General features: G+C 41.4%; 1 protein-coding gene across 3 annotated transcripts in view; it reads right to left on the reverse strand.

Annotated features, from left to right (window-relative positions):
- Window positions 1-387: 387 nt before the first annotated feature.
- Window positions 388-25,103, reverse strand: part of LOC142044473 (organic cation/carnitine transporter 2-like) — a 31,017-nt gene continuing 6,301 nt past the window's right edge. The window contains exons 2-10 of one of the 3 annotated variants that reach the window (XM_075056986.1): window positions 20,820-20,923; window positions 17,977-18,131; window positions 16,483-16,654; window positions 15,318-15,444; window positions 10,852-10,952; window positions 8,072-8,286; window positions 6,657-6,839; window positions 6,048-6,183; window positions 388-458 (exon numbers count right to left, since the gene is read on the reverse strand). In XM_075056986.1, the coding sequence (XP_074913087.1) occupies window positions 434-458; window positions 6,048-6,183; window positions 6,657-6,839; window positions 8,072-8,286; window positions 10,852-10,952; window positions 15,318-15,444; window positions 16,483-16,654; window positions 17,977-18,131; window positions 20,820-20,923 (1,218 nt within the window). In that variant the 3' untranslated portion in view covers window positions 388-433. Of the gene's footprint in view, window positions 459-4,129; window positions 5,432-6,047; window positions 6,184-6,656; window positions 6,840-8,071; window positions 8,287-10,851; window positions 10,953-15,317; window positions 15,445-16,482; window positions 16,655-17,976; window positions 18,132-20,819; window positions 20,924-25,103 lie in introns of those variants that run through there. The other 2 variants (XM_075056987.1, XM_075056985.1) reach the window with 2 other exon arrangements.

Genomic DNA, 25,103 nt, shown 5'->3' on the forward strand with positions numbered 1-25,103 from the left:
TCTTAGTATATCACACTCAGCTTGCCCGTGGTACTTCTGCTTATCTACAAGCATACAGCTTAATGTAGCACATCTGGGGGAACCCCACAAAACCCCGGAGACTGAAGCTAGCAATGACGTTTGCACTGCTTGTTGTCTCAGGCCACGTGAAGATTCCCATACAGTTTTGCCAGAAACATTTAAGTAGCACCTTAGAGAAACTCCTTGCAATTTTTCAATAACGTGCCACTTCTAAATAAATGTTGAATTACTGGTTCTCTGTGCTGCTGACATTTGGAAAACGCTCCATGAGAACAGGACCCACAAGACGACCTTTCAACAGATTGTTCTCTGCAGCCTCTCCGCAGGGAGGAGAGGAGGCAAGTGCCCACGCTGCTGCTCCAGCGCCCACCTCCCATTCACCTCTCCCATGGACAGCAGCCACAGACAGCAGTCAAGTTATGAAGACCACCTCTTTGCTTAGAAAAAATATAAAAAAAAAATATGGGGAAAAAAGTCATTATATATAATACAAGATTAATCAAGGTAAAGCCTACAAGATCACCAAAAAAAAGTAGCTGTTATACAAAACACCTTAAAACATAAAGATATAAAAAAATTATGAGAATACTTCATTTTAAAGATAATTCCAGATACGATTTTATTCTGAATTTTACAAAGAACAGCATTTTTCTATAAAAAAACTAGGATAAGAATCAATTTAGTTACAGGTAGGAATATTTACATTCTTAGAAGACATTTCTGTATCTTTCTGTATACAAGGCTGTGGCCATTACTAGTTTAAAGTGCCCCCAAAGGCATTTGTAAGGCAGGCATTATGGTGCCTGAGCCAATTCTATGCTTTAAGAAAACCGTTTACAAATGCCAGGGTTAAGCTTCTATTCTACAAATACTGAAATAGGTATTTATTCGCAGAGACAGTCCCATCAGTTTCCTTGTGCGCTTGCTGTGGTCACGTGCGTAGGTCCTTGGAGAGTGTTAAAAAGAAAAGCCCTATAAAAAGAGACTATAAAACAGAACTGGCTGTAAAGCAGAGATGGGTATAACTCACATAAATCTTGAATTCCATGAGATCAGCAATACAGTATTAACATCATCATAGCTCAAAATGAAAGTCCTCTGAAAAGAACCATATTTTTACAATGTAGTTAGGTGCATGGTGAACATGTTCAATAATGCCCACCCTCACAGGTGGCACGCTGCAGGCAGTTTCTTGTAGAACTACGAAGGGGCTGTGCAATTAAAATAATGTGATTAAGCATTCAAAACCCAGTCCTTGTCTTGACTTATTGCAGTGCAATTCCCCCGGCAATGCACCACCTCCCTCTGCTTTCTTCTGCCACACTGTAACTTGGAACAGGACAGGAGGTGTTCACACCTCCTAACAAAAATAGTGTCAGAAGTCATCTGAAGTTGCCTGCTTCTGAACAAGGAAATACTAGATAATGCTCATGCGAGCATTATATTAACCATCAGGAGAGTCAAACAGAGCATCTAACAAATACAGACTGTGGAGCATGAACATCCCAAGAAATTAGGGTACCTTTTGAGTTAATGGTATTTCCACTTAAAAGCAAAGAAACTGAAGTCACAGGATTATGCAACATGCCCAAGATGATGAAAAAAGTCAGTCTAAGAGCTGGAAAGGAAGGGATCCTAGTTCCCAGCCCATGGCCATAGGCTGTTTTCCTTGCTGAAGATACTGTAGTGTGCATTGTTCTCTAGCAACAGAGAATTTTGCCTGACCAGATCATTTTGTATAACCTGTATTGCTGCTGTAATACAGGTTATGGGCAACAAAACCATTCAGTATTTCCCAGGTTAAGGTTAGCCTGAATGTCAAAGTTTATATTATCTTCCCCTGCAGTAAAAGGAGCTCAGAGGTTTACTACAACTGCTCTTTCAAAGGCAAACTCTGTCCCTTCACCCTTACAAAGTGTCACTCGCTACTACTTGGAGGATAACAGGAGCAAAAGCACTGGCTTTCCCAGAGAGCAGCAGAACAGGTCCTTCCCCATGAGCCAGCACACAAGGGAAGACCGGTGTTTAGGTGCATCCCAATACTGGTACTAAAAACCATCAACTCTTTCCAGAAGGGACAATCTGTGCGTGACTTCACCTCTCCACCACGAGGCCGAGAGAAGCGTCTCCGACGTGGACCTTGACTCATTTCATGACACTCACGCAACAGCTCCGCAGAGGTGAGTGAGACATGTCTCAAAAATGCAAGTTATAAAGTGGTCTGTTCACAGCAGAGTCTCAGAAAGTCAGTCCCAATCCTGCTTTGCATCAGCATAACGCAGAGTGATGTGCCAACACGTCTATTAATGAAACCATACATTATCTAGGATCGGCCATGTCTGAAAACGTGGCACTTGGCAGACACCTTTCAAAGCCAAGGCAGAGTGAGCAGCAGTGCTTTATTCTGCAGGTATATCCGTAGCCACACTTAGTGCTAAAAGTCTTACTGTTGCCAGCACTGATGCCACTCTTAAGATTTGCCAACAACTGGATCAGGTCTTTTCATCCTCATTTTATTTGCAGAGATCAGATCAGCTACCTATATTAAAATATTCCCTCAATTTCTTTTGGAAATGCCTATTAGCTGGATTCTGCCTGCCCACTAGAACAAGCTCCCTGTGTTAGAGACAAACTTGAAAAGAGTAGGATAAAAAAGTAAACACAAATTAACCCAGTATGCTATATTAAATGTATTCCACATTTCTGACTCATCCTTTCTGTTTTTAAAAATATAAGCAAGGGAAAAAAAAGTATTTTTCTGACACAGAGACTGCCATTGCATTTTGTAGTAGTAGTCATAACCAGGAAATTCCCCAATTTGTCTGGATTAAAAAAAACCCTAAAGAACAACAACAACAAAAAGCCCCACAAAAAACTTTAGTAAACATCGGAATATCTAAATATTGAAGAACAAAAGTCTCACTGTCAAGGCACATACGTGGATAAAACAATGGCTAAGAAATTACAGCTAAATCAGACATTAAATGAACTCTGCACTTCAGGACAGGAATTTCCATACTAGTTCATGTATCAGGCAAGCACGTATCTTACATTTCAGGATATTTTCTGAAACATTTCACAGGAAGAGGCTTATGGGACACAGTTGTTTACATTGGCAAATTCATTACAAGGAAGTTGCAGCCGAATGAGTTTTGCCTCAGATTCCTGCGGTTATCAGATAATTCTTCTGCAACACACAGAAAAGAAGCTGCTTCTACATGTTCCAGTTCCTAGAAACAAGGTTGACAAAGAAAAATATCTATACCAAGTTTTAGAACATACTCTTATGTTTGCAGTGAATACTTAAAAAAAGGTGGTAAGCCTGACAAATTGTATCATGTCTTTTGGGCAAGGGAGACTGGCTGTTACATGCACTCTGCTGACACATATTTGCTCATGTCAAGGCTATTACATGATGTGCAGCAAGGCTTGAAAAATCCAGATTCTCAATTTTCGCACTAGCTTCAAATCACACACTGTGTTTTAAACCTGCCTAGCGAGGGCCTGTCAACCTAACAGGATTGACACAAAACCTGCCCAAACGTTCAGATTTCTCCCCTCGGAAGAACTGATGGTACGACAAAACTATGTTTCTCGTTATCATTCTCTGACCTGGTAACATTAGCTAACTTCCTGCTCCATGCAGAAATTAAAATACTAAACAAGTAGGTGAGAAAATGCAGGGAAAGCGGAGCAAACCCTAAAGCTCAAGACACTGGTAGGAAGAGTTTGAACAAACCAAACCACTATAGTCTGTACAGTGTTTTCTACTTTTTCGTTTTCTAGGACAAGCAGTCTGGAGGGCACCCATCAGTTCGACTACGGGAGCCAGTTACCAAGGTCAGAATATGGGGTATTGGTTAACAAAAGCCTAGAATCAGCTGATGCCACCTATGTATTTAAATACAGTAGGAAAATGCAAAACTTCCACAACCAGCTGCCGCAGCAGAGAGTAAGGCCCCTGACAGCTTTGGCTACAAAGGTTTAGGTTCTGCTTATTAAGTCTCTACAAGACAGAACAAAACACAAACAAGTGCCGCAACAGAGAAATCTTTCACCACTCATATCTGTCAAGGTATAATCAGAATAGCACAGACGAGACTGGGTGTATGGATATACTGTATATATTTAAAGAAACACAGGTAATGCCAAGGGTGCTTCCATGTCCCAAGGAACAATTTCTTGGCAGATTGTCAACAAGATTTTTTTTGTGGGTTTTTTTTTTCTTCAAACAATTTGAAAACAATTCACTGATTACATAAGTTAAGTGAAATAACAGTCTTCACAGCAATCGTACAGTTGGCACTTGAGAAATTGAGAACCAGTGGTCAGAAATACCTTCTGAATTTTGCTCTCAGTACATTCCACCATGAGGTCAATGCAGTGGCATAGATTAACAAAAAAATTTGTCTCTAAAATACATTAATTATGTGCATGTGCATGAAGAGCACAGAACAAAGACAGGAGAATTGTTTCTGTCCTCCAAATTGCACAAAAGACATTAAAACAATTTAGACATAAAACTTGCACCACACATCAAAAGGGAAGAACCCCAAACTAATACCGCTCCCTCCACACACAGATGAAACCGTTTGCATCATTTAAAATAAATATGGCCTGGAAGCAGGCCACATCCAGGGTCAGATGTAAACAGTTTTACCATACAGGTACACGCAGCATTGGAGTCAAGTGAACTTTGTGAGCAATATTTCAGTGCTACAAATACTTTGTGCAAGACAACCCTTTCAATCTACATTGAGTTTAAACGTATCAAGTTAGAATTAATTCTCAAAATCTTTCTTTGCATCTTTCTGAATTTGGTATCAAATTCAGCATGTGCAAAGTCATCTGAGTAAGATCAGAGAGGCATGTTTTTGTAGCCTTCACTATAATAAATAAGTTTCCTGTCCAGAGACAGAAGTCAAGGAATCAAAACCAATTAGCAGCTTTTTCTGGCAATTTTTACTTCTTGATGTGCATTAGCTCTGGAGAAGGTTCACTGAGGAATCCAGGTACCCCTGCCAGCCCCTGAACTCATTTTCAAGTATCTTTCAGCTGAACCATACACTTAAAGTTACAAATGATTGATCAGATACCGTTCCATGGTAGTACTGCATTACAACTGTGGCTGAAAAATCTCATTGAAGGCTATACAGTATTTATGTTCATATAAAAAGAGAATGTACGGAACACAGTGTTTAAATTAATAAATAAGGTTAAAATTAGAGGAAACAAAGTGCTGCCACTAGCCCTTTCTAGAATGAATTTTAGAAGAAAAGTCCATTTAAGTTTCAGTCCACCAGGAAGTACAGAGGAGTTCCATCAAAAAGCTGTGCTTTTACAAATCTCTGGATTTTCTTCTTCCTCCTTGGAAGCCCTTGTGCTACTAGACGCAGGCCTGTATTCTAATCTGGGGGGAAAAAAAAAGGAAAAGAAAAGAAAGAAAAAAGAAAGTAACTTAAAAAAAATAGATGAGAGAACAGAGAAAAAAAATCTTTGCTATCCTGAGCCCTACTTGACATTACAGCCTCCTAATTTTAATATCATGTTGACTTCAGTTGGACAGGTCCCTTTCTTACACCAGGTGTACACTTACATGCCAACTTCAGTCAGAGCTGTGGCAAAAGGCCTAACGCTCTCAATGCCTTTTTAGGTCAGCTGAACTAAACTGGAAGAGTTCAGCCCTTCACCAGTACTTATATGACTTTCAGAACCTAGAAAGATAGATTATAACCCACAAAAGTGTCCCTATACCTTTATAAAGCAATACACTTTTACAAATGCATTCCTCATATGTACTTTTATTCAGTCCTCAGAGTGAAATGATAAATTTGGAGCAGAGAGATGTACATAAGAACATACACACTTGGGAAGAAGGACCAGGATTTGAGCCAAGCTCTTCTATCTTACACAGAGCACTAACTACACTATTGAAACCAGCCCCTCCCTCTGGCAATACCTAGGCGAGTCCACTCCTCTTCTCAGAATAGAGAACAGATGTGTTAAGACCAGAAGGTGACACTTACCCTTTCACCAACAGCATTTGCTCAATTGTGTCCGGAAGAGGCATACCATAGCTTTCTGGCAGAAATAAAGTCAGAATTCCTGACAGCACAGTCAGACTCCCCATCAGGATGTAAGGCAGGAATCGATCATAGGCACCTAGCAGAATTTAAAAAAAAATAAAATAAAAAAGCTAGCATCAGCTCTAAGTCTCTGATAACGTTTGTACCCAGGTACAGGGCTTTATCTGTGCAAGATTATGCTTGCAGTAAAAAACAAACCACTCACTGCCTGGCATTGAAAGCGTATGTTGTTATAAACGTGGTTTTAGGAACTCAAGAGTCTGCGAAACAATAGCTATAAGAGCTGTCCCTATTGAGACTGGAAGATTGTGAGGCTTCAGAGCACCTCTTCCACTGGGCACAAAACACAATTTCTCTACGCTATGACCACTCCTCAGAGATGTCGAGACCCCATTTTTACCTGCAGTTTCACAGGACACCTGGACGTGGAAACAGAGACCAGCAGAAAAGCCCAACGACCCACAGAGGCAGGACACTGATCTGGGTAAAAAGCATTGCTGTCCAACCACCAGCATCTCCCCGCACACACACACAGACTAGTTAACTTACCAAGGTAAACGAAGTAAGGTGAGAGGATACTGCCCAGTCTAGAGGCCATGGAACTTGCTCCAACGCCCATATTTCTCACTACTGTTGGGTAGAGCTCAGCCGTGTAAACATAAACCATTGAAAAGGCAGATGTGATCCCGAATTTCCCTAACATCACCAGTAGAATAGATAGTGCACGAATATCTGAAATTAAAACACAGTAAAGACTTCAATAAAGCTCTGACAATTCATGGTATCTCTTAATTCCATTGTGTTTGTGTAACTCCTGCCTAATTAATTCCAGTATCTGGTGTCTTTTTGACCTGTGCATGTCTACAAGCATGGGCAACTTTTTTTTTTTTTTTTTTAATTACTAGGACTCAACATTTTCATTTCTGCTTGAGCATGGGGCTTCCTGTCAAGCAAAAAACAAGGAGAACAGAACAAGAACTGAAGAGGACCTCTCAGATTTCAGCAGTCAGGTCTCTGCTATTGCAAACAATGCCATATATCCCTTTTTAATGAAGCAAACAAAGTTAAACATTTGAAACAAGTTATTTTTGGTTTCCTGCTCTGGTTTCTCATTAACTTTCCTAGCTAAAAGTCAATAATTTAATTGTAGGAACCTGGATTGACTTTAACTGGGACAGTTGTGAAAATCAGAACAGATTGTATCAGTGTCCAATTGACTCAAAGGACAGGAGGAAAAAAAAATTGCAACATTTATTATCTGTATAAAATATGCAAGGCAGTTCTTGCACATTCTCTTTTGTTTATTTTTTGATTTGTAAACAAGTGCTAAGCAACACCACCCCCCCCCCCCCCATCATATTCAGTAACGAGTGCATAACCCTATTAATCTAACTGGCCTAAAGATACATATGGTTTGATACCCAGTAAGTGTTATTTTGTCCTCTTTTCCAGTTGCCAAACATTATTTTAACTGTCAGCACTAACTCAGTACAAGCATCTTTGCTTATCAAAAATGCTTCCGCAATGACTCCCTTGAATATAACTGTTTAAACAAGCCATAAAGAGACAGTCATTGACAGCTGTTTGGGAAGTAAGTTCTGCAGCCTCTTAGTAAGCTCCACTTACCAAATTCTGGTTGGTCTAGTCCTCGTTTTTCACTTGGCCCTTACAAGGGCACCTTGTCAGGGATGTACATTAAAGGCAAAACTATACTACAGTGCTAATCCCAAAAGATCACAAAGCCAATGATCCACCTTTAAAAAATGCATCTGAATTGACATGCTGTGTGAGCTCCTTGTGCAGCAGCACTGAGAACCAAGGAAAAGGGGCAAAAATAGGAAATTAATAGAAAATAATAGACTAATATTTAGTCCCCTCACGACACTTTTCCTCCACATCTGCCCAGTGCCTAGTACTGCACTTCACCTATCATACATATTTGAGATCAACTAACGATTCCATACGTGAAGGCACCAGCTGAATGAAGAGAAGAACACAGCCTCCCAAGAATAACGCAGCAGCCATTGAATACCGTCGAGGGAGATTTCGAAGCAGCAGCCAGGAAATAACGTAGGCTGGAACTTCAATCACTGCCGAGAGGAAGCAGTTCACATAGACGTCTCCATGCAAGTTAGGCGTGTCAAGAGAAAGTCCAAAATAACCAACAGAGATTATCATCCTGAAAGAAGCAGAATAACAGGATCAGACAAATTTCTCTTCTTCCTGAGGTTGCAACGAACCTCTTCTACATCTCTGTTAAGCACAGAAATCACTATGTAAGGTAAATTCAGCATCTGCCAGATTTGTTCACCTCTGAAGTGGCTAAAGTGCTGACTTCAGAAACAGCAAGATAACAATTAACAGTGCTGATGCTTTTTACCTTTCAAGTTGCTCTTGAATTTAAAAAAAAAAATTAAAAAAAAAATTAATAATACCCTATTCAGCATTAACTCAATTAGGTAACACCAGAGCTGTTTCTAGCCTTGCTGAAGCACAGGCCTACGAGCCCACGGTCATAGGTGCTGGATGGTCCTGCAGCTATAGAGTTCATCCCACTTTTCTGATGCCATTGCATAACTTTGCAACTGTCCATCCCACTCTTGTTCAGACCTTGCAAGAAAGCTCCAAGTCTCTGTCACTTTTAGACAACTCATTTGTCTCTGCTAGTTGTGCTGATGGAGAGAGGCGGACTACTTCTCATGTATGCCTCCATATTTCAGGTCACCCCTGGGAGGTAAGTGATGATCATCCACAATGCAGTGATACAGCAGTTCCTACCACTAGCAGTTACAGCCTTAGCCTGAAAGTTTGGACTACTGAATTTTAGCACTGCTGAAGCCTACAGTAGCTTTTCATTATGTTTACCAGGGAGTTCTGGGTAGAGAACATTGTTTCTGAGTCATTACCCTCCATGCTTTGTGTATAAAGTCAGAGAGGAGGAGTACGGCATCCTGGCAGACCCGAACAATCCGGGATTTTCTCTGCCATGCCCCAAGCTGTCTGGGCAGCATCCAAGTCACATCTGCCTGGCTCGGTGCCTAGGTTGGTCAGTGCAGCAGGACAGAGCTTGGTGGCTGGGAATGCTGCCATCTTAATTGTGTCGCTGCCAGACGAGAGCTGGCTTCCACACGATCAAGGGAAACACACAACTGGCCTCAGAGACAAATCCTGTCGTGTCTTGGGAGATGCTGGGAAGAGAAGGTTATGCTTCACCAACAAGTAACACGTGGTAAACAAGGAAATAAGGGGCATTGGATCAGGATGTGTCCAGGTGCAACAGTGAGGCACTGAGCACTCAGCACTTCATTTCCTTCAGCATCTATGTTATAACAGAACCTGGAGCAAAATCACTGCACAGGACAAAGTGGATCACTGACAAAAGATTGGCTCTTCCTGCTCCTCACTTCACATGGGAAGAGTCTTCACCGTCCAATTGCTTAAAATAAGTTACCTAGTGCACCTGAGGAAGTATGAAGTCACACAGCCGAGGGTAACCCCCCGCTGCTGTGTGTGCGCTGCCAGCTAAAGCTTTCTTCTCAAAAGTAGTAATGCAGTGTCTTCCACAGTACCGTGCAATACGTCCAGGTTTTGCATTTGATTTCTACAACCACACGCAAAATTGGCTGTGCCTAGGAATTCGCTACTGATCTACTCCATGCATATTAGAGGTAGGGCAGTCTCAATTCTCTAGCTCGCTTCCATTTAAAGGTGAGAGTCAGGAATTGGACTTGGAGGCAAGACAGCAGTATATGGAAACTGTACTGAAATTTTGCAAAGAACCAACATTACTCTTCTTTTTTGAGCTGTTTTCTGCTCAAGTTCCTTTCTCAGTGTATTTGTAGCACTGTGCTTGGTGACGGGGAAGGCTCAACTATTAGCCAAGTCATCCCTTGACCCAAAAAGCCACCCCAGCTTGTATGCACTGGCAGCTCAGTGGACTCAGCTCCAAGGCTTTGCCTCACTAAAGCACAGGAATATTGTTCAAAAAGCAGCAAACAGATTTGGTTAGCTTCAAAGCACCTGAAGGACCTTCTTGGTTAGGACACTGTAGGTACATGCACTAACTAAACCTCACTTCTGCAGCCTCTGGCAGACTATAAGTTACTCTCTCCATTTTCCCCCTTCTGACCCATTACAGCCTCATTGAGATTTCCAGTAAAGGAAAATGACAACCATTTAATCAAATTGAGCATAAAGTACAGCTAGCTTCAGCTACTGCAAAACCAAGCTGAAGATGGCAGGTAGACAGTAGCTAGCAGGAAAGTCTAGGGAAATCTCAGATTACAACTTCAAAGGCAGCTTTATCCCTTTCAGAGTCAATACAAAAGAGAAGAGTCACCCCATAAGTCAAGCACACTGTGTTCAGACCCCTGGGCAGTATTCCTCCGACTAGGAGACAGGGCATGACTCATTCCTCTTAGAAGACTTTGTTACAGTCAGATGAGGATTCCCCAAGGCCCAGTATCAGGCAGGATTCCCATGCATCATTGCTAGCTGATCTGATTCTTGCTCACTTCAGGGTATGCCTGACTGTTTCAGAAAGAAATAACAATCCAGATGTGTTTCTAGACCATTACTGAAATTAAGAACCCCCATAACCAGAATTTTGTTGCTTCAGCTGGCAGGTCACGGGTTTTGAGCTGGTTTTGTCTGTATCTCTTCAGAATACCTTAGTGTTCAAAGAACAGTTTTTAATTGTTTTGCTGCTTTTGTGCTTACATACTCCCGAACCACACTTGCTTACCAAAGAATCACTGACATAATTGTGATCGTTAGGATATTTCGGGTTTTCATTAGATCCAAAATGGTGTACGTCTGTTGCTTCTGGGAATTCAAATCTTGCAGCTGGAAACAAACAAACCAACCAATCATGTGAACATTAACTTCCTGCAAGCAGAATTATTGTGAAAATGAGTCCCCCCCAACTTACACATCAGTATTTTGATATGCTGCAGAGCTGAAACAGGTGCCTCGCTTTTAACCAAACACGTATAAGCCAGAAGAGCCAACTACCTGTGAAAGTAGTTGCTCCTCCCTAATTTAAAGTCACTTAAAATTTAGGCTGAAATTAGTAATAATTTTCTTTGCCTGAAGCTTCAAAAAGCAACTGCTTATTGTTACTTTTATACTTGAATTATAAAGTGACAGCATTAATTCACGATTTGTATGTCACTACTGGCAGAGTTCTTATGTCCAGTTTTGAGCAGTACACCTTGAGGATCATGCAACTCAACTGCACCCAGGCGAGAAGAGAGCAACAAGGATGATGAGACATTTGAAAAACACAATCTGTAAAAGCAGAGGGTTTATTTAGCCTAAGGGACAGAAGACCAAGAGCATCTTAAAAGACCAAAAACGGTCTTCAAAGGCCAGCACAAAAAGTGATAAACTGTCCTCTATGTCCACTGCAGACAAGGTAAGAAGTAACAAGGTTAAGCTGCAGCAGGGCAGATTTAGTAAATGACTCCTCATGCTGGACCTAACGGTAATGAATTTAAATTGAGACAAACTGGCTAATGAGCTGAAGAGTCCCCATCATTATGTTTCTGAGATCTGCTAATAATATAAGCAAAAAGACAACAAACTTCTTTCCCCATGAAACTTTCCAGCTCCTCAAAATAAAACTGCTTCCATGTAAACAATGCAAAGATACTCATCCTTGAAGCATGCAAACAAATTTTGTCCTAGGTAAAATCATAAAAAAGGAAAGAATTTAAGTTGTTTTTTTTTTATTTTAGGACTTTGATTTAGACCCCTAGCAAGGAGTAAAAAGGGAGAGACTTTTCAAAATATGTAAAAGGTGATTTAAGAGGACAAGTTCGATTGATTAAAACTATCAATTCTGATAAAGCAACACTATATAGCTGAAGAACCACAGTTCTCTAGACATGTCTTATTTTTGTTATTGCAAAAGATGGTATGTTTTCAAGATTTATCACAGGTTACTTATTCATCAATTTACTGGTATTTTAGCAGTCTTACAGTAAGAACATTAACAAGACTTTGATCTTACCACCTTCCACAGAGGGTCTTTTTTTCTATTAGGACATTTTATATCTATCTGAATTTGCCAATCTGTGAACAGTTAGAAATCTAACCAAGAAACAAACAGGCATCCACCTTAGCAGCTCAAAATTATCAAATGAAAAAAGGTAATACTGAAATATTTTTGATTTTGACACTTTTTGAATTGTAAGCTGCCAAGACACCTCACAATATTTAAGTGAAGGCTACTCTTTCCACAAGTAGAAGAATCACTCTTGCCTGACAGACCTAAACTATGTGCAAGCAAAATAAGCTGCATACGAAGATTACTTCTTCCCTTGATTTTTTTAAGTCAGTGTGACCTGAGAACGTCAAATTAAATTTTAGTATGCTTAAAGACTGAATGCCTTTTGTTGGCACTGCGTACTCCTTCATGGTACGTGCAAATGGTTATCAATAAAAGTAAACTATGACTGTAGCTTCAAAATACTGCAATTACTCAGTACTATAAACTTTTCTGATCCCTTTCCACCTGGTCTAATATACCATCCTCTACTCTACAGTAGTTCAACTTACAATACTTTTTTCCCCTAAAACATCAGGCTGGTCCACCAGAAGTAGTTGGATGTTTTCCAGGACACAACAGATCAATAAAGAGACAAAAGCAACCACTAGTTTAACTTAATTCCTCATCAACCTCTCTTCCTATTCAGTTCGTGATGTTTCTTTTGGTGAGCTAGTTGCTGGACACTGATTTGGGGCCCTTAACTGTTGTTCAACTCAAATTACACATTATCTCCTCAACGTCTTGTAAACTGCATGAGAGCTAATGGGAACATGGAGTTTATGTAACCCCTGCAGTCAGGTGAAAATTCTTTGAATGATATTTCGTTCTGAAGACCTGGAGGATAAAAAAGTGGTCTTATGCTTGTGCAAACTTCAGTGTATTTGCTTTTATAAATCTTTATTTTCTACAAAAGGCAAACAGTTCTTTACATTTGATAGCTTTCACCCTGCCTGAAGCCAAACCTTCCACCACACAAACTGCAGTCTGCTTTACAGCTCACAGCCCTTTCTCATAAATCACATGATCTTTCCTAAGTACTCTCCAGTTCTGCCACTATTTGTTGCCAAGAAACCAGCAAACAGGAAACAAAAAAAGGAGAAAAATCAAACAAACCACAAAACAAAACCAGGAACAGTAAAATTCAGAGTCACAGCTGATGAGAAAAAAGGACCCTGCCTTTTAGGAGTTGGATAAGCAGACAACATAATCCTTAACAGGACAGGCTAGAACAAGAAGCTGTGAGAAGGGCAGGGAGGGTAAAATGATGATTTGAAATTAAACCTGTCATCCAAACATTTCTATCCCCCCCATATGGGATAATTCAGCCAACCAGGCCCTATGTGTGCTCTGCAGCTTTGTTTGTGACTAGTCACCTGCTGGATCCTAACTGTTTTTGAAATCTCTGAAGCCTAAATATTGCAGGTGCTGCTCTCCACCTGCACAGGTTTGAGGAATACTCCAAACATGAGCTCAGGTTGCTCGTCCATCCAGAACTCACGTTCCAAATGCACGATGGCTAAGGGCCAGCCAGATTTCTGAGAACCATTCTGCAGTGTAAACATGCTTCCTAAAAACTCAATAGTGGCTGTGAGCCTTTGCTTTATAGCTCTTCAGAAAGCAGACAGAAGAACAGCATAAACAGACCACTGACGAAGAAAAGTTTTGCACAGGTTTTCTGGTCACAGCATTACTTTTAATTTAAACAGTAAAAAGATGGACAGGAGTTCTGCATTTAAACAGTGCCTGTTCATCGAGCTCATTTTCTTTTGAGTGTCAGAATGTTAATCTGTGTTTCTGAAAGTTGACGTGCAATGATTTACCTGTAAATAAGCACTGCGTACTCCCGCCCACCCTGCTGCAGAAGTCAGCCTTTCCCCTTGTCCAGCATTCCCTGGGCCAACATCCCTACTCCTGCCCCTGCCTTCCGCTGCTTCGTAATCCAGCGCCATTCAGAGATGGCAAACATCAATATTTCTTTCTAAGAACGGGACATAGAGGATTCCAGAGACAGTGACCTTAAGCAGATGTTGGAGCCAGAGCCTATTTTCTGCTCTCCTGCTGCAGTGCTGGCAATGGGTGAGTTTTCATGCCTACAGCATGAGAAGGAAGGAGAAAAAAAAAAAAAAAAAAGAAAAAAAAGCATGTTCTAATGAAAATCCAGGGAAAAAGCTATCATAAGCAGGCCTGGGTTTTCCTGGCATTCTCACTCAGTTCCAGCAAGACCAGGATGTTGCACTATCTACAAATAAGTCTGGGCAAACAGGTCCGTTTGCACCTCAACTAACTCCAACCCAAGTGAAGCTGTTTCAACCCCAATAGCAAACACACTACAGTTTAATGGCTAACCATTTTCCTTAACCTCCTACAGAGACCTTGTAAAGCAAGCGAGTACCCCAGGGATTTTCGTATAAATGACAAGACAATGTCAACTGTCAAGCAGAACACAATTGGGCAACCACCCAGACAGATTCTACAGATCTGCCTAAAGAGGTGCCCATTCTCCTGGATTATGCAAACAGTTTGCCTGTCTGACTTTTGGAGGTCATGTTTGAATGAGTGTGGAACCGCTTCTCCACCTTAAGGTCACCAAACAGCTCAGACAAAGGCAAGATACCTAGAGGCAACAAGAATGCGTTGGAAGAAACAGACAGGGAAGAAAAGATACTGCTAGGTACTCCACCCTAAAGGGACTCAAGTTTTATTTTCCTTAACACGGAGTAGAAATTGGAGTTGAATGTGGAGCTGAACTAGAATAACATTATTTCCAGTACCACTGGCCAGGATTAGTCCTATGTTAGGCTTTTATAGAACTATATTAGACTGTGCAAGCATTTAGATCACAAAGCAATGGGTACCTCAAATTCGTTATCTTCCCCCAAAAACTAGAGTATATGAGGAAAAAGGTGGCTGCAAACTGGATCAAGAAAACGTTTGCATTAGAATGCATGTTGGCATTCCCATGGGAGTGGGACAGCAAGGGCTTTGCAAATCTAATGAAGCGGGGAAAGGATATTCTGCTTTTCAAGAAAAGGATGACCTTTTATCCATTTGAGAAGTACATAATACACTGCAGGCATAATTCATGTATCTGGAAATTAATCACTTTACATGGTCGTTAATAGGTCCAGCAAACAACTGGACTGCTAAATGAATCCTACCTCACTAGGGTCAAGTATTACATCTGGGGCTGTAATGCCATTAGTTTTTGCAGCCTTTCGGATGATGTCTTCTGCCTCTTGAAATCTTCCCTGGGAGATCAGCCATCGTGGAGATTCTGGAATGACCCTGCAGAAAAAGTTCAGAATAACAAGCCTGCACTTCCACAGAAAGCAGTGCTGCAGGCACCAATACACATTGTTCCAGGCACAAAGAGCTCAAAACTTGCCATATCTTGCAAAAATTAGAGCAATGACTACAGAAATCAGATTTACAAGAGCAGACTAGCATACTGAACAAGAACAGACTAAAATGCACTTGTGGGTTTTAGAAGTACTAAAGAAGTAAGCAATGACTCAGAAAAAAGAGTAACCAAAACCTTCAAAGTATGGGAAAACAGTTTAAGAAATTCAGAAATGTGAACATATAAGCAGCATGCTGTACATTAAGAGGTATATCCTTAGAAAATAACACATATAAAATTAGTAACTGTAAATAATGTCATAAAAAGGCAAGTCAGAAAGTAGAATTCGCCTGAGTCATTCAACTTCTTAAGAAACTGGACTAATGTCATATAAAGGCAAGTCAGAAAGTAGAATTCGCCTGAGTCATTCAGCTTTGTAAGAAACTGGATGGAATCACAAACATAAATGCTAGTCTAAGCGAAGAAACACCACCACCATGTGGACTATTTAAACTTTACATGCCACCTAAAAGTATTTAATTATGGAAGAAAACAAGAGTCTCACAGATGTGCAAATACTGTTTTGTAGCTTGTCATATCTATGTCGCCCTAGCATTGCGCAGCTTTCTAAAACAACAGTTTTCTCATTCTGCCCTTAGTTCAGGCCTACTCTTAAAAGTTCATGGATTTCAGCTGGTGCAGAAGGATGAGTTTTACTGACTTTTTTTTCTTTGCATGTGCATCACTTAATTTTATAGAAGTCTACAGAAAATGAATAGGCTTTTCAGGCACGAGTCAGATCACCCACAAAGCTATGGACTTGCAGCTAAACAGCTGGGCACAGTAAAGCACATAACATCCGTTCTTCACCTGCCCATTCCTGAATTTCATTGGTAAAGGCTGATTGGCTTGGAGTCTGGATCTTAAAAATCTGCAGACAGGACCTTCTAAAGACTAAAGTCTTTTAACTTAGTTATACTCACCACCAGAGTGGGATGCAGAGGAGCCCAGGTAAAGTAAGCGCCAGCAGCAGCATCCGCCAGTCTCTGATGAAGTAAGCAAACAGTGGCAGCAACATGTAGCCAAATGCGTAAAATATGCAAACGCCTAGCGTGCAGAATAGCACACGGATTGATTTGCCAAGAATTTCTGTGCCTGTTCAAAACAGCAGAGTGAAGATTAGTATTTTAACTTAAGAGCAACCAAGTAACTTACCAAAATTACCTCTAACAATTGGCTTGGAAATATACTACACTGGATAGTTACAGTATATAGTGCGCTCTGCCACCCAGTTTTAGAGGTACCACAGATCTGCTTCATGCAGTGACCCTGCATCAACCCAGCTAACTGTATGTATAAAAGGAAGAGAACCAGGCCTTACAGTATTTCTGTAGCTCGAAGTAGCTAATACTTCTATAATTTTATCTTAGAATCTCATATTTCACTTGATGAGCTAAAACCGCCTGACATACTATAAAACATTCGCAACAGTTAACCTTAGCTTGATCTCTATAAGGTCCTCTCCAGCTTATGGAGACCAGCTTCTTCAAAGGATAATTCAGAGATGCCTAAATTAGGTTCCTGACCAGTATCACCTTCTAAAAGATTATTTCGCTATTAGCCAAAAAACCTCGCAGTCTTTCGATGTGCACATGTGGAGTTCCTGTTGGGTCACTAACAAAGGCCAGGCTATTGGCAGTGGAATTAAACGCACGAACAGGGTCAATGCTTCCCTTTGAAATGCTTTGGGACCTGCAAATTAAGAGACAGAAAAAGAAATATAATCTTCCTCGTTTCCACAGAAATCAAAGAAGATTGCAGCAGGATGTCTGCAGTGAGGTTTGCTAAACACTGCTTTCACAGCTGCACTGGCCTTCTTTGGCCCAAAAGGAACTTCTTGCCAACATTTGGTACTTTGGACAGTGAGATCACTGTAAATAACATTAATAATTTTTAGATAATCTCAGATTCATAAGGTAATTCACATTCCCATGATCAAATATGGTCTTAGTTAAATATAAAGTATACAAAGCAAGAATCATTATGCCATTTAAATTTTTACTATAGGCTGTTTAAAGGAGACTTTATAATGCTTACTCTATTTTTTCTTTTGCAAGTTTTTAAATCAAATTTGCAAATTTTTAAATCAAATAGGCATTTAGGCCCCAAAACGAACAACAGAAATGCCTGAAAAATCATGTCTTACATGTCTTATCTCTCCAACTAGAAGATGGACTTTGTTTCGAATAATTGATTTCTGGTTTTTTTGCCTTTTAAGGATTGTAAGCCACAGAATTAATTCAGATTGCACCTCTATCAACTAGAAACTTCCAAGGAGAGGACGAGTTATCCATGTATGACGAGGACAAAACAAATTGTTGCTTGGCAAAACAAAGCAACCCTAAGCCAGTACCGAAAAGGAGCAGGAAAAGCACAAGACTAAACAACACATACTGTGCCCAGTAGGACTTTCATACCAAGAACAAATGCTGCCACGTAGTTAGATATTTGTCCCATGCCGACCAGCACAAAGAACACTGAAAACATCTCCCAGCTGGTAGAGAAGACCTGTACGAAGCTGAAGCCAGTCTGCATTGCCAGAGTTGCAAACAGCACATTCTTCCTGCCAAACCTTCCATGGACAGATTAAAGGAGAAGAGGGGGGGGAAAAAAAAAAAAAAAAAAAAAAAGATGATTATACAACAGCATGAGTTACATCTTCAGAAACAGAAAAATAAGATTACTCATGTGCCTACTTAGGAAGATACAAAACATCTGCAAAAAGCAGAGGTTCACGAAACGTGACACAGGCACAACTACTCTAAATACATAAAAAAAATCCACTGGTGAAGACAAAATAATATGCCAAGGGCTGCTAGTTAAGTTGCCTTTAAGTATGTGCTGGAACACTATTCCTTTCTTACTGATAGGATGAGCAGGGAGACAAATCATCGGGAGCAAATTATTTACAACACAAGAGTATTAGATGCTTATTCTCCTCTAAGGAGCACACAGTTCATGACACTGATCAGCGTGTTAAAAAAAAGAAAAGAAAAAGAAGGAAAGCTTCTGAAAGAGTGGTAAACCTCAAGTTTGTAAGATACTATTATCAGTAAGTGATCCCATGCTGCAATCTTCATTCCACTTGGTAAAAAAAATGAACCAATTTAAGGGATTCCAGCGATTCTGTTGACAAAGTATTAAAAAAATAAAAGAACAGGAATTTAAACTAAACCCAACCCATCAAGCTGTTACAAGAGTCAGTGTTGATGTCCCGGCCTGGGCAGTCCCACACCACCAGCAGACTTTGCAGCCTGTGGCAGGACATCTGCGGAGCGCAGGTTCACACAACCACACTCCAAAGTTAGACTTGACCAGGAGGTCTACAGTTGGTGCCACGAGTCTCAAGTAGATCACAACACGTTAAGAACAGGTCGTTACTTGAACTGCAAAATATTTTGTCAATCTCAGTGTGGCGCCTGGCCAGGCACGGGGCTCGGGCTCTCTGCAGGACTTTCTGTACCAGATGAGCAGATGGCGATGGCAAAACACCGCAGGCAGCCTTGCTGGAGCAGTGTCCTCATGGGGCTGCTGGATGCACTGGGTCTCTTGAGCAGGAGCTAGCTGCCATTCAGTGGCTACGAGGAAAACTGCATGAGCTGTACTCACGACCTCCTTGACCACGCTTGGTGAGGATCTGTGTCACCAAGCGAAGGAGCTGTAGGAGGAGACTCCTGTGATTGTGAAGGTGGGAAGCTCGTAGCTTCTGACACCAGAACAGCTCCTGCTTCACCTGCTGGTTAGTCGCCATGGAAGACGCTTGGCATCCTCGTAGCAGACAAGGGGCTGGGAGCTGTTCTGAACCAACCACCCGGGCCCTGCAGCAGCACCAGGATGAAGCGGTGGGAGACTCCCCATGGCAAAGTGGGGAAATTGCCCCTCACATGGGAGGGCAGCTGGAAGGGATGGACCTCTGCCTGGGATGGATGACGAGCCAGCTCAGAGCTTAGGGATTAGGAGGTGGACCAACGCCATCACCGCGGTGGGTGTCCACTGTGGACCACCTGATCAGAAAGAAGCAAACAAGGCGTTCTTCAGACAACCCCAGGAAGCCTTGCGTTCAAAGGCACTGGCCATCATGGGGGACTTCAACCACCCCAATACCTGTTGGAAGGACAAGACCCAGGAGGTTTCTGAGGTGCATCAATGACAACTTCCTAATGCAGATGACTGAGGAGCCAACAAAGGGAGACACTGCTGAACCTCAAGCTTGCAAACAAGGGAGAACTGTTTCGGGATGTAAAGGTCAGCAGCAGCCATGGCTGCTGGCTGCATGATGGTGAAGTGCAGGGCTGTGAGGGGAGGAACAAGGCAGAAGGCAGGATCACCAGGAGAGCAAACACTGGACTGATCAGGGATCTGCTTGGAAAAATCCCACGGCATACAGCTCTGGAGAGAAGTCCAGGTGAGCTGGTTGATTTTCAAGGATTACTGCCTCCAAGCTCAAAACTGGTCCAACCTGATGAGCAGGAAACCAAGCAAAGGCCCTGAACAATGCTAAAAGATTTGTGGCATAGGGATTATGTTTCAAAGAAATAGAAACTCTACAAGTAAATCTGCAAATTAGAGGACCACATACTGTTCTCTGGGAATCAGGAAGACAGCATACAATGCATTGTACAGCAAATCCCAGGAAGTGAATCAGAAAAACTGAGCTTTAAAAAAACCAAACAAACAACTGTCAACATTACAAAAAATAATGGTGTTCTCCTTTTTTTTTTAATGTTTGTACTGATAAACAAGAAAGCCTTGCTTCTCTGGAGTACAGCTGAACAGCATTCATGCTTTGCAGCTTCTACAAATGCAGATCATTGGACTTAGATGCTGCATTTGATGATGAGGAAGAGAAGCTATGGGTGTTTATAAAAAGAGTATTTTAAATTTGACCTCAAAAAAAGGAAAACAAGCCTCAGGGCTCTATCTGAACATAGTCCAAAGTAATTAGAAGAGAACGTCATTGATCTGATTTTTCCAGATGAAACTTATGCCAGAAAACAGGTGTAGGAGATAAAAGGTTTGCTCCAGAAGTCATTTAGCTGAAAAAATAAACAGATAAAGGTAAAATCCACTAACAAGCTTTTTAACATTCTGTTCTAGTTCAGGACATTTACTCTATACACTCTGTGTACATTCAGATTAGACAGTCACAGAACAAAGACATGTCAGTAGTTGCAGAAAGACACTTATAGGAAAATTCACATACAAGAATTGCTTACAAAACAGCATCAAAGAGCCAGCAGCTCTGGTGTATATACTTTACTTGTCTGAGAGCTGTCCTGATAAGAAAGATCCGAGCAGGACGCCCACAAAGAACAGGGAGGTGCTCAGGGGTCCCTTCCAGTCGTTGTCACATACGAGATTCCACTGCAGGGAGAGAGAACATGAAAGTCTTCTAATAAACAGGATTTCCCCTCCCTCCTAAACATCTTGGCTCAGCCAAGAAAATGTACCCTTTGGACAGAAAACCACAAGAGAAAGGAGTAACTAACCTACTGCACCGATGCAGCTCCATGAAAATAATGGGAAGGGATGCTGGGCAGCAGAGGGCAAAGCTCACCGACGCTGAGCCATCTCGGCAGCGATGCAGCTGAGGCCCCACCACTACCTCCAGTTGTGACCCGTGTGGCTTTCTTTACACAGGTGATGGCTGTGGTGTTTCTCCTACACATATGTGAGTGACAGCAACTAATAATTTCATAATGTGCTTGCTTCAGCTCCCTTGCAAAGGCTCTGCAGCCCCTTAAACTGCTCCAGTTCTGCTGGTTTTTGAAGGAGTGAGAGTAGACTCCAAACTTGATTTCCCTGCATATGGCAAAGTTTGTCATTAAAAATTCACATTTCTAATTTAAGAGAAATTGAACCACAGAAACAAAAACATTAAAAAAAAAAGCGCCTCTTCCTTTATTACATTTTAATATGTTTTTTAGAGAGACTGGAGACTGCTCACTCCTCATTGGGACCCTAACTAATGGCAATTATAATCTTTGGAATACAAATTGAAATACATACCAAACAAACCAAGATTTCCAAAATGAAAACAAAAAAGAGGAAGAAAACAAGATAATTACTAAATCTAGACTGCAGTAGTTTCCAACATCCTACCCATTTCAGTCCGATGTTTTTAAAATAACATTCATGTTATTTTTGTATCTATACCAACAGCTATTATTGAAAGAGTCTTAATTTTATTTTGATTATTGGTGGGGAAAAAAAGTGCGTAAATATTAGAAGGACAAAACCCAGCAGGGATGCCTCGTCCCTCACCTCACTGCTATGCTGTGACTGGAGGAGTTCCCAGAGCTCTCCCCGTCCTGCCCAGCAAGCTGCTGGCAGAGGGCAGGAGGTGCTGCAGCCCCACAGGAGAGGAATTTGGAGGCAACCAATGCTTCTGATGTGAGGCCAAAACCCTCCTGAGTTCAGTTATTCCTCCCACAGGGCCTCTTCTGATGTTTTAGCGATGGAAACTTTTAGTTTTTAATCCGTATTAAAAAGGTGGAAATGAAATGAAAATATCCACCCTGACCCCAATAATTAATCCCCTTGCCCTCCAGTTACAAATAATTAAGTATAGAGTGTTTTCCTCTTAGTTTTTTTTTAAATTTGTACTGGAACACCCTGTAAGATCTGCCCCTGCAGCTGCTGCATGTCCCAGCTCCCCATCCACCTCGTCCGTGGTCCCACACATGGGAATGCCAGCGTTTTGCTTTGTCTGCCAGCCCCCTCTCCTTAGCATTAAGCCTTTGACTCCAGGAATCTCACGGCCCTCAGTCCGTTACCAGTTCACGCTACAGCTATATCCTAGTGTATGTTTTAAGGTTGGAAGATCACTAAAAACCATGCTCTGAATGAACAACACTGACAATGGTCTTCCACTCCCAGATGCCCATGGCAAAACTCAACTGAGCCACCACTTCATGGAAGAGCATCCAGTTTTGAATTAAAACTGGAAGTTCTTCTAGAGGTGAATGATGCTCATTCATACAGGCTGCACTCTCATCGGCATTTATGTAACTTTAGCTGCCAACACTTACGCTACCTTATGAATTCAGCTCATCATTATTATTTTTTTAAGGTCATGGGAGCAAACGAAATGCACATTTTCCCAATTTGTAGCTGTATTCAAGTAAGTTCTTAACCTCTCCTTTGATAAATCTGATTGTGGTTTTATGTCTGAAAAAATCTCTCCTCATGTCAAACTTCATAACCTTCAACATTATTCTTGCACTTACACCCCTTTATGGCCTTTCCAGCCTCACACCACCTGAAGCACAGGCACCAGCACACAATGCAATGCTCCAACAAATCCTACCACGCCATCAATTACGCATTATTACAGAAGTCCCCTTCAGAATTGTGACCTTCTAATGTGCTAACATTTACACCACTCAAGTAAGGGATTTAACTTACTATAGTTATCAACATCATTTGGATTAAAAACTGTAATTAAAATTTATAATTAAATCTGTATTTACTCAACAAAAGCTGTACATCATTATAGATTAAAGAAAGTTTGAGCAATTCTGTGACAACCACAGAGGCTAATCCAGCCAGCAAGCTTCAGCAAAATGCACCTGGCAACTTGGAAATACGCAGCAAATGATCGTTATCAAATTTATATAGGCCAAAGGTTTCAGTGGTTATCATATGCCTTCATATGATGACACTTATCAGGAAAACAAATACCACAAATACAAATCCTGCATTAATAAAGACTTGCTTACTCACAAAGAATCATCTTCCTATCAGCTACTGGAGCCAGATATCTTCAATAACAGAAATAAAATCTAACTAGCCAAACATCTAGCTCAGTGATTTATAGTCTATCATTACTAAGTCATTATTTTCCAGCTGATCACCCTGTGCTTTTGCGTTAGCTCTCTCCTTTCATCTATTTTACACCCTGTACTTTGGCACAAGGCTGCGCAACACTTGGCTTTCCAGACACGGGCACGCTTGTGCCCAGTAACAAACATTTTCGTCAGACCACTGAGATAGAGACGTTGCTTGGAAAAGTTCATGGTATTAAAATGTGTTGCGCTCTTCTGCCAAAAGCTTCTTGCATTGGCAGGTGGAAACGTATCAGTCCTTATAATGCAGCAATGATTACCAGCTTGTTTTTCTGTCCGCTCTATTAAAGCAATGCTAGGAGCTGTTATGCTGAAGATCACTTGAACCAGGCACCAAAGTGAACTTCAATATCAAATTTCCAAGAAAAAACTACCTTGGTTGTGCAATACCAGTTAATTACAGACTCCACAGATGTACAACAATCAGAACCAAGGGGTTTTAAGGTCTGTTACCCCTTACTCTGGCAAATAAATGCTGAAGTCTTCAACTTTTTAATGACTCACCAACAAGGTCTACTACATTGCCTATTAGTCATGGTGGCATCAGTCTTCCAGAACCACTCTGCAACCAGACCCCTCCCTCAACTGTGTGTTGCCCAAGAAGTCACCGAAGCATCACTGTTAGAAGACCAGCATCGCAAAGACCAAGTGTCCCAGGAGTAGTTACTGATTGAAGTCTGCTGCTGGCAGTGCTGTTTGGACACAGTTTACCGTGACCCAGTGCTCTAAAATCATGTGCTATTTTGACTTCTTAGTATCCTTTGAGTTAGCCTGCTAGCTGTAACGGCCTTTGCCCCAGTGAATGAGATAAGGTTAACCTCAGCAAGGTATCAGGGCTCCAAACAGGAGAAAAACATTTCAGCTTTGTTTCAAACAGCAGCTGCTGACTTTGTGAAGCACTGAGCTCCTAAACACTGGTACCAACGCTCAAGGCACAGCACAGAGCATTCTCACTCAATTTTATTATAACTTTAGAAGAAGGCACCCTTCTGTTGGAGTTTAAACTTATCTTCTTACTCAGACAGCTTGCAGATACTTTGGGCTGTAGCTGCTTCCCAAACAATTCATCAGGTTGGGGTGATGTCTTCCATTAGCAGCCTCACATCTAATAGCAATCATCACTTACGCATCAGAGGCAAGTTGCATGGTGAGATATGCACCTCTGTAACGGATCCCTGGCTGATACCAGCCGCTGGTGAGGACAGGTGGAGAGAGGGCACGGGGAAAAGATGACAGGCTATGGAGACGGCCAGAAAATGTAGACAGCTTGGGGGAGAAGGTGAGGGGGACCCACAAGGGAGAGGGACTGAAGCAGTTGCTTCTGAAGAACAGGTTTGGGGCCAGAGTATGAAACAGTCCTAGGTAGAGTCATCACTTAAGCATCTCTTTAGGAGAGCACCTCCCAAGTTCTGCTTCATCTCTTGCATGGCAAGTCAGCTACCTGGAACCACATCTCCAAATCCCTTTCTATAAGACAAGCCCAGTTACAAAACTGAGAAGAACAAAAAAAACCTAAACTACTCCCTCAGATCTCCTCCCTCCCTCAAACAGAAGATGCACCCCAGCCATGTTTTATTAGCTTCCAGCCTTCTGTCACAATACAACCTGACCAAGAAGTATTATTGCAGGTTTAGCTAGAATTACATTAAGCAGCATAAGTAGAAGTGTATCAGTCTTGCTAGACTTGTATTTCCTGT

The sequence above is a fragment of the Buteo buteo genome, chromosome 24 (assembly GCF_964188355.1).
Source record: "Buteo buteo chromosome 24, bButBut1.hap1.1, whole genome shotgun sequence".
Classification (NCBI taxonomy): Eukaryota; Metazoa; Chordata; class Aves; order Accipitriformes; family Accipitridae; genus Buteo; species Buteo buteo.